Source organism: Pogona vitticeps, chromosome 6 (assembly GCF_051106095.1).
Source record: "Pogona vitticeps strain Pit_001003342236 chromosome 6, PviZW2.1, whole genome shotgun sequence".
Lineage (NCBI taxonomy): Eukaryota > Metazoa > Chordata > Lepidosauria > Squamata > Agamidae > Pogona > Pogona vitticeps.
Window position 1 is genome coordinate 79920049 of NC_135788.1, and position 19136 is coordinate 79939184.

The 19136-nt window shown below is 39.6% G+C and overlaps 1 protein-coding gene across 3 annotated transcripts in view; it reads right to left on the reverse strand.

The window, feature by feature from the left end:
- Positions 1-16418: 16418 nt before the first annotated feature.
- The window catches only part of VSTM2A (V-set and transmembrane domain containing 2A), a 29844-nt gene continuing 27126 nt past the window's right edge, over positions 16419-19136 (reverse strand). Inside the window, exon 5 of one of the 3 annotated variants that reach the window (XM_020810360.3) lies at positions 16419-17564. In XM_020810360.3, the coding sequence (XP_020666019.1) occupies positions 17476-17564 (89 nt within the window). In that variant the 3' untranslated portion in view covers positions 16419-17475. Of the gene's footprint in view, positions 17826-19136 lie in introns of all 3 variants that reach the window. The other 2 variants (XM_020810361.3, XM_020810362.3) reach the window with 2 other exon arrangements.

Below are 19136 nucleotides of genomic sequence, written 5' to 3' on the forward strand. Positions count from 1 at the left end.
AATAGTCTGTGGCCCACATTAGTGCATAGTTTCTATAAATTGCCTAATCTAATGACCCATCTATAGCTGCACAGAGCTTTCAAAAGATGAAGGACATCACCATGTCAACTACATGTGCTGAGCCACTATCAGCACTATGTTAGAATGTCACAGCTGCAGATTATTAAGACATCACTGCCACTTCCCTGAACCAACAGCATATTCTGTGGCACCTGTCTGAAATGTTCCAAGGAAAAAAGGGTCTGTCTCTCCACATCTATCTATCTATCTATCTATCTATCTATCTATCTATCTATCTATCTATCTATCTATCTATCTATCTATCTATCTATCTATCTATCTATCTATCTGTCTGTCTGTCTGTCTGTCTGTCTGTCTGTCTGTCTAGCTAGCTAGCTAGCTAGCTAGCTAGCTAGCTAGCTAGCTAGCTAGCTAGCTAGCTAGCCCTAGCCTGAAATACAGTAGGACCCCTGTATCCATGGGATCAGTATCCGTGGTTTCACTTATCCACAATCTGAAAATATTTTCACATGTATTATCAGAACTGGTCACTAGAGGGAGCCAGAGACCGTGTTATGAATACTTGGTTAATGAAAAATACATAGCATGGGCTCTGGCACACTCTAGTGGCCAGTTCTGGTAATGAATGTGAAATTTCTTTCCCTCCCCCCACTTTTACCATGCTATGTATATAGTGTTTGGCATTATCCACAGTTTTCAGTATATGTAGGGGGTTGGAATCAATACCCAGCAGATATGGAGGGTCCTACTGTACCATGGTTCTCAATGGCTTGAAAGCAAGTATTTTATCTCCTGCATGATGATTGTTATCCCAAAAGAACCACTCTATTGAATTCAGTAGAATAGAGGTATCTCTATAGGAAAAAAGGTAGCCTTTAGTGGCAGCTCAGGGCCATTGAGCTAGATGAAAAGAGAACAGGTCAGCAAATTCTACCTATGGAGTTGCTATGATAGCTGGACCAGAATCTTAATCTGCCAGGATGTTATTCATCTTTCCCATGTGATGCAGATATTCCAGAACACTCCTTTCAATGCATTTCAGAATTCATAGTAAATTCTGTTATATTTATTTTTCTGTTTATTTTTTATTTTTTGGGTTTTACCCTGCCCATCTAGATTCAACAAATCTACTCTGAGTGGCTTACATCCAAATAAAAACAAGAATTAAAACAAACAATACTAATTCCTGGATGTTATGCAATATGACTTTGTGGAGCACTCAAAATTCATCCAGAAATTCCTTCAAATCCACTTGCCATTTTGCAGATGCCTGTCTGATGTTTTCTGAGGTGGTGGTCATCCATCTTCTCTCCTCAAGGTATCCCAAGAGCCACCTTGAGCCACCTGAACTCTCTCATCATCTCTGAACATTGGTTTGAGTTCTAGGCTGTGCAAAGTGGAACAGTAGACATAGTACCTAATACTTTGACAGCGTCCACCCACCCAGCGCATGTTACAGCATTGTATTGAAGCACAGAAGCACCAAGCACAAAAACTGAGGAAAGTTACCTGGTGCATATGCTAATGGATATCAAAAGAGAAGCCCAGAAATCAATGTCCCCAAGTAGAATATTAAAAATATTGAATTTATAATATGCTTCCTGAGGAAAGGTAGTTTCCATAACTCATCCTCTTCTAAGTGGTGTCAAAAGACGTACAAGATACCTGGATGTAGTCAAGATAGTATGATACCATTACCTGATTGCTTTAGAGAAGGACAATTTCTGAAGGAGCCTAAATTCACCTATGGCCTTTTTGAGGGCAACTCCAAGGGAAACATTTGAAGGGTGGCCATTTTGCAAGTACTAAAAAATCTCTACAATTTCCTTTCTTCCACTCCTAAACTAGCTCCTTTCTTATTATCTTACCAAGCACAGGCTGGGAGACATAAACAAGTACAATATGAAACCCAAAGCTGAAACAACTCTGCATTGGTTGTTCTGGGTTTTTCGGGCTCTTTGGCCGCGTTCTGAAGGTTATTTTTCCTGACGTTTGGCCAGTCTCTGTGGCCGGCATCTTCAGAGGACAGCAACCTGTACTCTACATTGCTCTGCATTTTCTTATTAAGATAGATGGCTGCAGATAACCAAGTAAACCTATCCAACAAGCAGAAGACGTGTCTATGAGCTGATGAGTGAGTTTATGGATGTTCTTCCTGCTATATTGGAATTAGGAGAAAGATGAAGCTAAAGAAAAGACCATGGAAGAGATGTGTTGCATGCATTTGTGTGTCAAATATTTATTTAAAAAAAATTAGAAGAGATTTGAGAACAAATTTAAAAGATGACAAAATAACCTTGAATAAACATAATCTTAAACAAATCATTTAATTCTTTATTTTTCAAAAAAGGCCTATGTTGCAATCCTACTACAAAACTGAAGTACATAGTATACAGAAAGCAAATTAGTGCCGGTGACCAAGCTTGTTTTTCATGTTCCTTTACTAAGACTCCTCTTTTACTTAAAACTTCAGAGAGAAAAAAATTCTAAAAAGAATCCTTGGAGAAGAAACAAGCATAAATGGTGATATAAAAATGTACCACTCCAGTAATCACTGCTGGCAGTTTTAATAAATAATTGCTCCTCTTCACATCTGATTCACAGTCCTCAGTATTGCCCAATAAGTTCACAAGAGCTTTTCATAATTCGAGGAGGAGGCAGGGTGAAGGGCTCTTATAATGATATTGTGCTAACAAAGCACCTGTTTGTCATGCCAAATGGCCAAGATCCTGAGATATCTAATTACAAGATGCAGATTGCATAGAACATCATGGATGGAAAGCTTATTGAACTCCAGAACACTAATAAATATCAATAATGGGCTTGATTATGATGATCGGGTTCATAGGGTGATGATTTCAGATCAGCAAATTAAACACAAAAAATGCAAATCTGGGGGGGAAAAGTACTAGTTTGATCTTTGTATTATACAGATCTTGTCTACAAATCTGCACCAAGGCTAAGCTGCTCTACATATTCATCAGAATGTGGTGGGAAGGAGAGGGTTCAATTCTCAGGAAATTGAATTGGCTTTTCCACTTCACACTGCAGATATGGAATAACATTCTTTAGTGTTATCTGAATTAAGTTACATGGAGCAGTGTTAAAAAATGGCAGCCCTCATTTCCAGTCTCAACTTGCTACAATCCACTTTACTGCCAAATAATAATTTGACACAGGGGCAATGATGCTGGCTATCTAAAGTAGAGATTTTGCATGGTTAAAATGTAATTAGTTAGAGAGATCATAATAGACTATAAAATTGGCTCTGGCTCTTATTTTTTTTTTTTCATTCCAGTGCAGCAATCATCTGGATGGACAGTCCTTTACAAATTACTCTAGTTTAGTGCTCATAATAGCAGATGAGGAAGTAAATCTCTGTCTAGCTCCACCATTTTAAGCAGCTAGTGTGTGGATATCATCTCACGTGCTTGAATGAGACTTTTCATGCAAAATGTTCTGTACATACAAAATTGGAATGTGAGAAAAAATGAGGTGTGCAATATGGTAAACACTTGGGAAGTGTTTCCCATGACAATGTGATAACATTTTAAAGGTACAGTATCATGTTTCACATTTCTGAAATTGTCCTGCTTTACTGCTGTTAGGCAGTGAAATTGTTCAATTTAATTCTATATTTCTTCCTCCTATTGCCCTCTACAAAAATTCTTGTTCAGAGCAGGTTCTAAATTTGAGGTGGCCCTAGGCAAATGCTCTTTGCTGGAGTTTCTGCTTCACTGGTGGGCCCTGGCAGGTTTATCTACAGGAGGTAACAGCACCCCAGATAGCGTTTGACACTTGTGTCTCACCGCTATTATAATTTATCTCAGTGCCCCCAAGAAATGTTGTGTTTTGGACAGCATGGACCATTCAAATGTTCAGCTAGGCATAGCTGTCTTGGGTTGCTGAGAGTGCCAACCCAGGGCATGATGAATCTTGATCAGTTGTTCTTTGTCTCTGGATTCTAACAATGCTATCTAATTCCCATTTCCCGATTACTCAAGGTATCGCCATCACACACAGACTGAATTTTTTCCTAGCAAAGGAAAACAAGCAAAATGTATGGCTCTTAATGATATAAATCCTAACTTGGTTTGTCATCAGTTGAGATGGTGAGAGGTTGTGGGAATTGTTTGGGGAGATTTTGAACAATTTAGAGATGGGTCTTTGCACATTTCTACAAGGAAAGCAAGAGGGATGTGGTGGCGCTGTGGGCTAAACCACAGAAGCCTGTGCTGCAGAGTCAGAAGACCAAGCAGTCGTAAGATCAAATCCACACGATGGAGTGAGCGCCCATCGCTTGTCCCAGCTTCCGCCAACCTAGTGGTTCGAAAGCATGCAAATGCAAGTAGATAAATAGGGACCACCACGGTGGGAAGGTAACAGCGTTCCGTGCCTAAGTCGCACTGGCCATGTGACCATGGAAGATTGTCTTCGGACAAAACACTGGCTCTATGGCTTGGAAACAGGGATGAGCACCACCCCCTAAAGTCGAACACGACTGGACAAAAAAATTGTCAAGGGGAACCTTTACCTTTACCTTTACAAGGAAAGCAAACTGAAATAATGTGACAACTCTTGCATTTTTGCATGAACAAGTAAAAGTAGTAGCACTGGATGGGTTGTTTCTATCTTTATGATCAATCAGATTGTCTTTTTATCATTGCTGTGTGTTCTGTGCTGAGCTTCACAAAGGAAAACTATTTTGTTTTGCACTAGTTTTGCCTTCATGTGGTGCAAGTAGTTTAACTTTGTCTTTGCCAGAGGAATCATACAATAGTGACATTGTAAGTACACTGATTTGATTTTACTGCCTCTTTGAGTAATGATGCAGCACAATTCTTCAAAGTTATGGCTCAGATTCCCAGAGGTGGTACCATTCAATATCCTGCAGATCTGCTAAGACATTTTCTCTTAATTACTTTGAGACTAATTTTGCTTGGCCACACAGGGCAGTCTTTAGATGGTATAAAATCTTAGAAGTATAGAAAAGCCAATGCTTTCCTTGTGAAAAGGATAGCTTAGAGCAGATTGCATATTTAACCATATAAGTTAAGTATATAAGCCTTGCCATTGTTTTAATTGTGATTCTGTTAGTTTCAGATGGTAATTAATTAAAAGATGCATGATTCCTGGGAGAATATCTATCTTTGTAGCTGAATATAGAATTTTCCTCTTTATTATACATTAAAGTCTGATTGAATTTACTGAAATAGTTATATATGATTAATTTCAGGTTTTGCTCTAGAATCCCAATCATGCAAATATCCAGATATTTTATTTCAGATACTTTAAACTGCTTATCACATTTTTTAGATATGTCTTGGGTTTTCCTGAGAACTGCAGCACAAATCACATGAATCCTTCAAATTCTTATATAAAACAGCAGTCATCCAACAACATTGAACAGATGACTGTGCCTAAAAATGGCTTTTTTGGTTTTTTGTACAAAACATCATCCCCACTAATGCAAGAACTCTGTCAAAAGTCCCAATAAATTCCTCACTGTTCTCACTGGTGAGAAGAAGAGCAACAAACAAAGAAACATGCAGCAAAGGCTGGATAATTTTTAAGAAAGTTGCAAACAGATGATGCAGTGCTTCAGATTTTTTGCACAACACAACTGTCATCTTCATTTGTACAATTCATGCAGCTTGCTGAATTACATGAATTGAGCCATTTTGTGCAAAACATCCTTCCTGCCAGCATGAGAATTCTTTAGAGATTACTGGAAAATTCCTCGTCATCTTCACCTGTAGGAAAGCAAATGTTGCAGTTCCACATTCTCTTCTGCTGGAATGAGATACTTGTAGATTTTCATTCTTGTTGGGGACCCATCAATCAGTAGTTAAGATGAACACTTTTAACCACCTTTGTTATGGGAACCATGACCATTCCTAGTTTACAACAGCTTGACCTCAGGAAGCCATGCACGGATAACATCAATACTGGATTATTGCAATGCATTCTTTGTGAAGTTTCTCTTGGACGTGAGCTAGAAACTATAAGGCTGTTGACTGGTTCATCCTCTCAGCATCTTCTAACACAGGGGTCAGGAAACTTTTTTACCTTTTACCTCCCCCCCTTTACGCCAACATTACCCCCTTGATTTGAAAGGAAGGAAATCATACATTATTTGAATTCAAAATATTATTGAATCTACACAGGCTGTGTACCAAACTAGCAGGATTCACCAAATTTGATAAAGATGTGCACTATTTTTGCTGGAACACATTGCACTCCAGCCATGGGGTGGTATAGGGAGTAGTAAGGTGTCCAACGTGCCTAGCAAGTTGCATTAAATTTTTGCTAGCTCGCAGAGGATTTAATCATCATCAGTGGCTGACAGAGTGGTGCTAGCAATGACATGCTTGCTAGAGACAGCCAACACAGAGTTGGGGGGGGGTTCCAACCACTTTAAACATTTTGTGCGTGGTGTGCAAAAAGGAACAAACCAGGCTAAAGGTCATGTCACCCACCGTGGTGCCACAGCCCAATATCAAAGACCAGTGCACTATTTTTTTAAATCATCATCAATGGAAAACTCAGCAGTGGCCAGAGGATTGGAAAAGATCAGTCTACATCCCAATCCCAAAGAAGGGAAGTGCCAAAGAACGCTCCAACTACTGTACAATTGCACTCATTTCACACGCTAGCAAGGTTATGCTCAAAATCCTGCAAGGTAGGCTCTGCTCATTACCCCCAGGATTTTCATTTTTACCCCATTTGGGGTAATTTACCCCTGTTCCCAGACCACTGTTTTAACATATTTACACTGGTTAGAAATATGCAGCTGTGCCTTGTTTAAGTTTTTATTACTGGTGTGTAAAATGTAAACAAGCTGGACTGAGTGACTCCATATTCTTCTGCCTGATTGCTGCAATACTGGGGAAAGGAAATCTTCTCTACCTGCTCCCTAGGTTTACTTCATTGTTTCTTAAGAAGAAATGTGTGAAAAATCACAGAGCACTGTGTATAACTGCAAACTTGTACTTGAATGAGAAAACTCTAATGAAATATATTTTAATGGACATGTGATGTAGTGTGTGTCTGTGTGGATGTGTGAGTGGGCTTGACTGTAATGTAACACTTACAATTTAAAATTCCATACATGTCATTTCTCTTTTCATAACCAAGCTCTCTTAAAGTTGTGTTTTTCTTAGAACAACTACCAGTTTCACTCTAAGTACAATTCTAAAGCTGCTATTATCAAAAAGAGAGAGAAACAGAAGAAAACCCAAATACCCAAAATCTCAAAAGCAAGCTAAAACATTTGCCAGCAATTTAGCCTTCAGTGTTCCTGTCCCACAAACTAAGAAGTAAGAGTATCACAAAAAGCAGACCAAGCACCTCTGAAGATTGACTACTGATATTGATTGAATTGGATAAATAGATACTGCTGTGTGTCCTTTTCTGGGGGGGGGGGAATCACTACTTAGAAGTGCTGATGTTGGATAATTCTCTATGTGCAATTAACTAACTGTTTCAGTGCTGACATACTGCTGGATTGTCCATCAATCACCAACAAAAGCAAATCCTTGCCTGAAGAAAATCTTTGTCTCTTTCTTTCTCATTAGAACTGAAATGCATCAAAAACTGCCAAACCTGATCTTCTTTGTCTAAATGAAAAACTTTTGCAAATTTTTCAATCCAATCCACATCAGTTGAAAACATTTCTGTTTTTAAATAGCTGATCTTGTATATATTTACATTCAATAGGGCCTACTTCCTGGAAGATTTGTTTACAGTGGACCCTTGACTTACAGACGGCTTGACTTACAGACTTTTTGAGTTACAGACTTCTCTGGCCGCAAAATTTAGATTTGACTTGCAGACTGAGATTTGACTTACAGACCACAAAAAAACCAAAATGGAACAAAAACGGCCTGTTACGGGATTAATCGGGTTTCAATGCACTGTAGCTCAATGGAGACTTGACCTACAGACTTTTTGACCTGCAGCCACCGTTCCAATACGGATTAATTCTGTAAGTCAAGGGTCCACTGTACTGCCTGTACTGTATTTTCCCTGCCTTCCCTGAACCTTTCTTGACCTAAGAAAAAAAGAAACAAAATATCCCCCTCTAGTGGTTGAAGGAGGAATAGCAGCTTCCCATTAATTTCTATGGACGGAAAAGAGCAGATACGGATCAAATGGTTTTCAATGCATTCCTATGGGAAATGCAGATTTGACCTGAGAACTTTTTGACTTGAGAACTGCCTTCCAATACGGATTAAGTTCTCAAGTCAAGACCCCACTGTATAACTGGAACACCACAGAGTATGCAACCACACAGATTAGTCCCAGGCATGCTAAGGGATAACAGTACAGTATGTCACTGCTACTCTTGTACAGTGTCCACGACATATGCATCACTCACCCAGACTAAAGAAAAGGAGAAAATGCTTCACTCTGAAATGTATATAATGAAGCAAATAATAGTCACATTCCCAGTACCCATGGCAAGACTCCGGTACCTACCAATCACAGGCAGGTATGTTATCATATTCTTTTTGGACAGAGGTGCTCCCTCAGGTATTGAAATATATCTGCTTGTCAAAGCATTAGTTTTCATCAACTCTGTTCTTTACCATTACCATGCCTTGTTTTCTTATTGGTCATGGGAAGGTAAAAACTCTGGCTTAATTTGCCATTCAAACATATCTCTGAGCTTCAAAAAGTTGCAAAAATTACAAAAATTCAGATACATCATTAACTGCCATGTGACTTGGTGGATGTCTTTGATGGGCCATAACACAAGCTGTATACACCCTTACCTCAACAAGCACAAGATCTCATTGATGCAGTCTTCCAAATAGTGTGAAGCTGTCTGTTCAAGAAATGATGAACAAAAGAGAATTGATTAATGCTCAGCAATAGGAAATAAAATAAAGCAAAATGCCATGGAAGAAATGTTGGACCAGATGGCTTAAGCAAATTATAGAGATTCATGTTGAACAATTTCTTATGTGTTTAGCATTGTTTGGCTAGGCTAAATGTGGTAGACTAACCTTTGAAATGTGTAAATTGATCTATTTCCTTCATCATCATGTTTTTGACTCTGTAAACAACAGCTGACATTTACAGATAGCATGACCAAGAACAAATATTTCTCTCAACTGCATTTAATCAGGGTTTTCCAATAGCAAGGGAGGCTAGGAATCAGCCTTTTAAAGATACAACCCAGTTCATACAGTTCATACATATAGGCCACCTTTAATGTTTATATTTTAGATAGCTCCTCCACACTCCTCAAATCCTATCCCCTTTCCATTCAACTTGCTTTTTCTTTAAGAGAAATGTTATGTTCTTTTTGTTCTCTCCCTCTGATCAAGACTTCTATTTTCTGAAAGCATGAGGCCTTGGGGCAGCCAAATACTATTCCTTGATGGTGCTCCTTATCTGCATTTATTTGAGGGTTTTCCCCCCTCCTCATTATTATTTTTAGAAACCACCAGGAAGTTTTGACAGATATGATCCACTTCACTTAACTATCCTCCCCCCTGCCCTTTTTTAAAATCAATTTTGCCCACTTTGTGAACATATCCCACTTTTATTTCCTCTTCTGAGGTCAAACACACTTGTACTAGACTTTCATAGTAATGGTATTTTTACATCAGTTCAACAGCATGTTTCACTCCAGCTTCTGGGCGCCATTTAGCACTAGTTTAGAGTCAGTTCCCCTCTTGTCATTTTTATCTATAGATGTTACTCAGTCTGCGTGAAGGAAATTAAAATAACACATTTTCATAAGATTTTCTCGTCTGCATGCCCCTCTGATTGCATTTTCCCCCTCAAGATGACCTGCAATGTATTCATCAAAGGTCAAAGACCCTCAGTATTCAATAAATCTGTGATTCTTTCATTGCCATCCACAGCCACTCTTTGTACCTGTGACACAGTGTATTAGCATGCACATTCCTGCTGGCTTTCTCCCTTCATATATTTAAAGGAATTTATTGGAGTCGCTTACTTGGAAAATTCAGTTATGAAAGTTTGGGTTAGAGTTCAATTTTCCAGATTACTTGCCTTGTCACTAAACTCAAATATATTTAATTTTATAATGTGGCATCAGGTCAGTTTTTCAGGATTTTCTTTTTTTAGTTATAACATAGTCAGAAGCAGTTCATTGTTCCCTTCTTCTGCGGGTGCTCTGGGGATTGTGTAGCTTGCCCAAGGTGGCACAGGCTTGCTCTTCTCATGGTAGGCATAGCTGGGAATCAGACTCCCAACTCTGACTCTGCAGCCGAGTTCCTAAGTCACCGAGCTATCAAGTCAGCATAACTCATGTACATGCTTAATTCATTTGTTCCACTTAATTATTTATCTAGATACTTTTTCAAGGGGGTTGAGACTCTTTGCTATGCAGGGCTCTTGTTACCCCTGTAAGATTATCTCATAATTGGACATGGGGATGAACTAAAAAACAAATCACAATAGTCATGAAATATTGCTATTTGTGGGACATTTGTCCCTTCATATCTATCATATCTAGAGACCCCAGCGAATATGAAGGGATGAATATTTACCCATTTTTATTTGTCCCTTCATGCAGGCTGGCAGCGGGAAGGGGATATGGGGTTTCCATTCCCATTGCCAGCCTGCTTGTCAATGCCCTGATGAGTCAGGACATTGACAAGCAGGCTGGCTTCAGGAAGGTAAATCCCACTTTCCATTCCCTCAGCCAACCTGCTTGTCAAAAACTTAACATTGTGTTTTGGTTCTGAATCAAAGTATATTCATTGACTCTTCGCTAAAATTTGGCACTTCATCAATTTGTTCATTCATGAATTTTGATAAATGATGAATTGTGAAGAATCACCATTTTTACGATTCATCCCCATATCTACTCACAATCTAGCCTTGCCTTTCTATCTATGGCACATTCTCCTAAACTCCTATGGCATTGCTTAGATCAAAAATCTCCTTGTACCAGACTTAATCGAGTGGGGAGGAACCAGTAAAGGAAGAAGTACATTCCCTTGGTATAGTTTTAAGGAAAACATAAGGAACCTCTGGCTTGTGGGGATCCCCAATTTACTATATAAGCTTCTTAAACACATGGAAGCGTCCTAATATTGAGCCAGAGCCTGAGTCTGGCAATAGCCCACCATTGTTGACATCAATTGACAGCTGTTCTCAAGGATTTCAAGAAGGATACTTCCCTAGCCTTCGCTGGAGATTCAGTCTGGGAACAGCTCTATACAAGGGATGTGCTATGCCCCCTTCATCAACCCCCTTTCCCTTGTCCCTGCCCTCAAGGGAGAAGAAGTGTATATGCAATGTGCAGAATATCAGAATTCATTCCCTACGATGAACAGTTTCAATGAACGCTCTCAAAGGCATGCACAGTGAATCACACTGTGGGAAAGTGCAATCTAATTAGTTAAGGTGAGGAAAATTTCAAATGTTGATACCGACAGTTTAATCAGCAAGCAGAGTTTGGTTATGAGAGAAGCTGCATAAATCATAAAAGTGGATTCGGATGGTGGGCTAATCTCTGAGTTTCCTTAGACTGAGGGAAAACATTCTAGAAAAAGGCCAGGGGTGCTTTCAGAATTAATAGTAAAGGAGACAACCCATCAAGAAAGGGTTAGCTATTAATGAGCAGTTGAATGGTTAATGATCTGTGATTTGTCACCAATAGTATCTGAACTCCAAGGAGTTAATACACTGGCCAAAATGCTGTTGCATAACTTTACAACACATAAAGTTGTCAGCCTCATCAGCCATGACTCTTTTTCACAAATTATGAATTTCCAATGCCTCTTCCACTCCACAGGAAGGTATCTCCTGATAGTTATGGTCTTCAGGTCAGCAACCTTCCATTTCTGAGATGTCAAAGTTGAAATCTAAAGAGGAAGGGCCTTTGTAATGTGTGGCCTTTATGTAACAAACTACAAATAATGTATACATTATTCTCGTAACATTTATACAAAATAGACAAAATGGACTTCCTTTGCTACCACCTAATAAATAATATGTATGCAGTGCGCATACAAACACTTTCCTGCTGAGGCAATGAGGCCTGGGTGTGGGGAGGAGATAGGCATCCAGACATCAAAGCCATTACACGCAGTAAGATCCAAATTTTTGCTCTTCCGGTACTGCTTCCCTTGAGATTTATCTTCCAATATGGAGGCCCAGAGGAGCACAGCAGCTCCCTAAAACTGGCATACTGCGACCTGCTGACTTAACTGATTTCCCAGTCCATGACCAATTTGGCTCTCAAGACAAAACTAGTTCCTCAGCCTCTCCGAACTACAAAACCACAGACAAACTGACTTTTCACACTAGGAGTGGAAGGCCATGCACTTTCTGGACACTTGTAAATCCCTTAGGTTCTCATCATCCCCCCCCCCCCCCGTAGAACTTGGCAGGCCATATAGACTTCCTTTCTATGTAAATGACAACTGTGTTTAACTTTTTTCCCCTGCCACTGCCCAGATGAAAATCACCTCCCTGAAGCTACTATTTGCATTTCAAGGTAACCCACACTGGAACAAATGAGGGCTTCCTCTGAAATGTAAAGACCATCTTCAAAAAGATAATCTCTGTTGGGACCATAGCAAAGGGAGGAATTAAACCTTTCTACCCCAACCCCAACCCCTTTATTCCTGAGCCAGGTGAAAATTCCATGTGGTTATTATTTCTTATGGGCTATCATGTTGTTTCTGAAGTATGGCAGACCTAAAATGGTTCTTGGGGTATGTGAAACATTGAAGGAGTGTGTTACCATTGCTTCCCCTATCAGTTTCCATGGCAGAGATTTGTATCTGGGCCTCCTTATCCACTACATTATACTGCATCTTGGCTAGTATAATGGGGGGGGGGGGTTGCACATTAATTATTGCACTCACCCAATGGCATTTTTAACGCAGACCTTAAACTACCTGGAAAACCCAGCAGTATGAACAACAGTCAGAGCAATCAGCTTTTCTCCAATATTTCATTTTGGGACAAAGAGCAGGTGGTGGGTGGCTGCTCAACTCCAAGGGTTTACGCATGAAACTGATTATCTAGATCCACTTCCGTCTAGCTTTAGGGCTAGATATGGGACAGATACAGCTTTGGTTGCCTTAGTGGATGACCTACACCAGGAAGTAGACAGGAAGAGCGTGTCCCTGCTCATTCCACCTCTCAGAAACTCTTTGTACCATCAACCACGGTATCCTTCTGGGCCATCTCTCTGGAGTGGGACTAGCAGCCATTGTTTGACAATGACCCTGGTCCTTCATGGATGGGAGATCTCAGAAGGTGGTGCTCGGGGACTACAGTTCAGTGCCCTGGCCACTGGCTGGTGCTGTTCCACAGGTTCTGTCTTATCCCCTATGCTTTTTAATGCATACAACTGGGAGAGGTTGTCCAGAGTTTTGTAGCTTAGTGTCACTAGTATACTGACTACATATGTGGATGACAACCAACTCCATCTCTCCTTTCCACCTAACTCCAAAGAAGCTGTTCCTGCTCTAAACTAGTGTCTGTCATCAGTAATAGATTCAATGAGGGTGAATAGATTGAAACCTAATCCAGACAAGTCAGAGATGCTCCCTGTCGATTTAACGACAGATCAGGGGAAAGAGATTCAACCTGTACTGAATGGGGTTATACTCCCCATGACAACTCAACCTCACAGCTTGGGTATAGTTCTGGACTCATCCCTGAGCCTGGATGCTCAGGTGTCAGTGGTGGTCAGGAGCACATTTGCACAGCAGAAATGGGTGTGCCAGATGTGCTCATTTCTGGAGATACCTGATTTGGCTATGGTGACACATGTCTTAGTTACATCCTGTTTGAATTACTGCAATGGGCTGTATATGGAGCTGCCTTTGAAGACAGTTTGAAAACTTCCTCTGTTTCAAAATGCAGACTGGAAACAGCTACAGGGAACATATAATTTTCTTGTTACATCAGCTTCACTGTTTGCCGGTTTGTTTCCAGACCCAGTTAAAAATACTGGATATTACCTATAAAATCATATGTATATGGTTTGGATCCAAGATATGTGAAGGAACATATTTTGTGTATGAACCTTCCTAGCTGTTAATATATTCAGGGGAGGCTCTTTCCTCAGTTCTTCTACCTTCACAGGCATGCCTGGTGGAAATTGTCTGCTCCCAGGTGGTGGAATGTCCTCCCCCTAAGAGCAAGGTTGGCCCCCTCCCTCTTGTCCTTTAAGCAACAGGTGAAGACAATCTTGTTTAGACAGGCTTTGAACAACTAACTCTGTGATCTGTGATCTCTGGACACTATTATTATTTTATCTGTGCTTTTAAGGGATTTTAAAAGGATTTTTAATATCTTTAAGTAATTGTTTTAATAAAATTCAACGTGTAATTGATTTTTAGTGTTATAAGTTATACTAGTTTTAGTCAATTTGTTTTTAATAACTTGTGACTTCTGTTTTGGGTCAGAAACATATGTGCAGGCCATCCTGTGTAGAATCTCTCTCTCTCTCTCTCTCTCTCTCTCTCTCTCTCTGTGTGTGTGTGTGTGTGTGTGAACAAACACATACTCTTGCAGTGATATACAACATAAAGTCACCATTTTAATATTTGCCAGCACACAAACATGATGCTATCAGGTCTTGAATAGATGGCTGATGTAGCGCCAAGCATGTAGACCCATACTCTACCCACAACTACTTACCTGCAATTGAAGAGGAGAGTTCCAGAGAGATCAGCCACTCCAGGAAATCAGCATCTGGTGAAAGCCAGTTTTCTTCCCCACCAGGACATGCCACCAGACTCCATTGGATTCTTTTCTTGACATTCTTTAAAGGCTTCACTCCATAAGTGAATTTTGCCTCAGAATTTCAGTTTGGTGAGAATTAGTGTCAACTCTAGTGATTAGGGCAATCCAGACAGAAATAATGTCTAATGTTGCATCATGATGGGGATACTGCTGCTAATGCCTTCTTACACCAAGAGCATACACATTTTATTCCTATTTTTAACACAAGAATGTATTGTTTCCGTACAGACATTTTTTATTCTTAAATGTTATCAATTGAGATATTTTGTTTTTTGTTTCTATTGCCAAACTTGGGGTAGTTTCATGACTGTCAATTTGGGAATGAAATGGAGGCATCTCAAGAAGTATAATTCTTGGAATATTTAAGAGGTGAATCTGTGTCATAATACAGGCTTTCTCACCTCCATAACTTGCCAATTGGGTGCCTTGTTTGATGACTGGGAATGGCACATGGGCTTTTCTACAGTGGACCCTTGACTTACAGACGGCTTGATTTACAGATTTTTTAAGTTACAGACTTCTCTGGCCGCAAAATTTAGGTTTGACTTGTAGACCAAAAAAACCCCAAAATGGAACAAAAACGGCGTGTTACGGGATTAATCAGTTTCCAATGCACTGTAGGTCAATGGAGACTTGACTTACAGACTTTTTGACTTGAGAACCGCCTTCCAATACGGATTAAGCTCTCAAGTCAAGACCCCACTGTACTTGTAAGTCCAATTTCTCAGGTACAGTTCCATGGACCTGAATTACATTCTAATGGTGTATTATCTGTAGTGTCTAATTCGTCTCTCAGATGTGTGTTATTAGGTTAAATCTTACCCTCCACAAGGTGAATGTGGATATTCAGGAAAAGGAAACAAAACAGGATATGTATTGCTTTCCTTGTTTTCTAGAAATCCCTCTACTGTATAACAATAAAACATGGCCGCCAGCTCCAGAACTAAGGTTTTTAGAACCACATAGAATAGTAGTGGGAGGTTTTAGGAGATTAAGCTAGGGAATGGAGGGATGAAAAGGTGTGGACATTTCTCATTCCCATTTTGAGCACTCTTTTTTTTTTTTAGGAATTCCAATCCTTTCCAAGCAGAAATTTTGCTGCACAGGGGAACAATATTAGAAGTTTGATCACCGTAGGAATGTGAGCTTTTTGCTGGCTGGTACAGTTCCAGGTCTGGATTCAAAGAAGTGAAGTACTCAACACATCACTAAGCACGCTATTCATTTATCCAGATAGTACAAAGGCCTGAAATATTTTTAAAAGCCTACCGATTCTCATAGGCAAATTTCCCTCTCTCCAGGAAGCTATACAATGCTACATTTTATACCATGAAGATAAGAAAATTAGAATACGAGCATTCTATTCAAAGCTTCAGAAAGAGATTGGGAAGGAAGGAAACTCCATATTGTCTTAGTTAATTTAGCCAACATAGCAAATTCTCTTTGCTTAACTGAGAAGTTCAACAGTAAAGAAGAAAAAATTGCTTTGCCTTTTCTTTGCATACAATGAGATGTTTGCAGAGCTACATTCCTCTAGTTATAAAATCAAAAGGCCTCCATCACCAATAAATACTATAAATTAAAAGGGTGTCCAGCAAACAATTCCAGCTTGATATGTATACACAACTCAAATAATTCACGGCTCAGGGACCATAACAAATTTTAATGTGCATTTTTACAGAGTAAACAGAGGGTTGCATTGCCATCTGCAAGGGCTCAGACCAGCAAAAAGTGAATGCATGAATTACAAAACCCCACACAGTACTGAATTACAAATTAAAATGAATGTGTTGCTGAAAAGGAAATAGATGCAAGTTGGTGGCACCACACTGAGATAATATTCAAAACTGGCTTGCAGGATGGACCACAGAATGCCGTTTCTGAAGTTATAGCACACATGTAAGCAATTTACAGGAGTTAAGTTAGGTTTGCATATACAGGAGTTGCAAAATCAGAGAAAACACAGCAAAATAGAGAACACACACAAATAAAATATGTATTTATAGAAACCTTTAAGTGCTCCACAGCTGTTGGCCAGGGCCAGCAACTGCCACCATCAACCAGGAAAGAAATCAAGAAACAATCATGGGAGGAGGGGAATCAAATGAGAAGAATACCCATGAGAGGCTTCGATCCTTTCTTGCACATCTTCCGGAAGTGTTGTCTTCTTGTACAATGAGCGGCTTTGAAGTTCTGTGAGATGTTCCACCTAGAAATGAAACACTTTCTAAACATAACTCCATTTCCATCCATTCTTGCAGTGATGCTGTTGTGTACATCCTGTATGTTGAGCAAGTTTTGAGTTGGGATTAGGAAAGGGAGATGTTTGAGATTGTTTCTTCACATCTGCTTAAAGCAGTGCTTTTTCTGTGTATAAGGAGAACTGATGTCCAGTCTAGTAGTATTAAAAATGTACAGCCAACCTCTGAATTGTCAAGGGAATTCAACATGTCCCTTCACTGAATCAAAAAGGAAAAAAGAAAAGAAAATGTTGACACGCTGAAGAATGTTCTGTTACACCATTCCCGGTCTCTTCGAAGAGAAGAGTAGCAATACATTCCAAGAAAGTAAGAAATAAAGAAACTGTGTGCTAGCTTCTTCTCTCCTTTTTGAGATTTTGTTTAAGAATTTGTTTAATTTTTTTGTTTTGTTTTTTGGTGTGTGTTATGTCCTGAAGAAGGTGCTCCTTTGTGTAGAGAGTTAGAGTACATTGGGTGCAGGGTGATGGTTGGAAGTTAGGGTCAACTTTGCTGTCCGCTCCGTAGGTTTTACAGGCGATTTGCTCTTTGCTTTAAGAAGAGAAAGTGATATTGGAAAAAGTCAGCACTTTTTAGATTAAAGCAAAGCACCCTTCACAAAGCCACAAACAAGAAGCAGGACAGAAAGTCCATGGCTTGTAGCTATCCTCGCACCTGCGGAAGAAGTTATAAGATATTCGCTCATCTTGCAGATTTCCAATGCTCCTTTATAAGGCTGTTTAAACATATACATTTATATATTTAATTAGCTCGCCAGCTTGGCTCTTGGGCCCATGATTGTCTTGGCATGCACTGCAAATAACAACACATACAAAAGTATTTCAGTCCCATAGAGGTGCTTTGCTTTGGTGTCTTGTATGACTCTTTCTTTTCCCCGTCAATGTAGTCCAATTATCATATGGCAAAGGGAATAAACTGAAGTGCATTCCACCTCAAAGCATTTGTTACAAAAGAATCCATACATCAGCACAAAGACAAGAGCACTACACAACATTCCCTTGGGGAAAGAAAAAGCTAAAAGTATACTGAAAAGCCTTTGTGCCTATTCATCCAACTGCTACAGTGTTGGGACAAGTGCCTGAATTAAATACATTAGCAATGTGGAGAAGCCTAATATATATTTGTTCATATATATTGTCATATATAAAATAACATAAAAAACAAGATCCATAGACTTTTTATATACTCTTGTAATTGCAGTATAAATTAAGGCAGCCAATATAACTGCACAACCTATCTAGCTGAACTTAATACAGTAGCAATCCATTATGGCCTGTTGTGCCCTTCAGAGACCTATCCCTAGTTTTGACATTCCTCATGGTAAGCCCAGCTAGAACAGATACACTGAACCAATCAGATCTACACGACTATTGATGCCCAATTCTGCAATTGTTTCAAGGAATCTACTCTAGGTGGAACAACCAGCTGGGTTTAGGCCAGGTTTATCCAGCCCTTCATATGCCAATGCATAATGGACTGTCATTGTTTAGGCAGAATGCAAGTTGTTTAGTAGAGCATCGTGGCACAGTGGCTAAACTGCTGTACTGCAATGAAGACTCTGCTCATGAACTGAGTTCAATACTTTTGTGATCAGGTAGTCAACTCAAGGTTGACTCAGCTTTCCATCCTTCTGAGGTCAGTAAATTGAGTACCCAACTCAGTGGGGGCAGGGGAGGCAATGTGTAGCCTACATAATTAAACTGTAAACTGATCAGAGAGTGCTTTAAGTGCCTTGGGCAGTAGCTTTTGCTTTTGAAGTCCAGAACTGAACTGTTTGGCCAGTATCCTATTGAGTTGCCACTGAACCAAAAGTCCCATAAGCATCGTAATGCAGGATCATACCATTTGAAAAAGTAGTGCAACTGGCAAGTGAAGAGCAGATTTTCTTTATGTAGCTCACTGCTTGCACAATGGCAACACCTGTATAAGTGGCAAAAATCCCATGTTATTACACTAACGGGACTTTCCACTCAGAAGAATCTTAATAGGCTTCTGGCCTCCATTTGTAAAATAACAATACAATGCAAGAAAATAAAAAGTTATGTTGAAACATATATCTGTAGTATATTTATCCATACGACTACATATATAGTACAGTTGAAA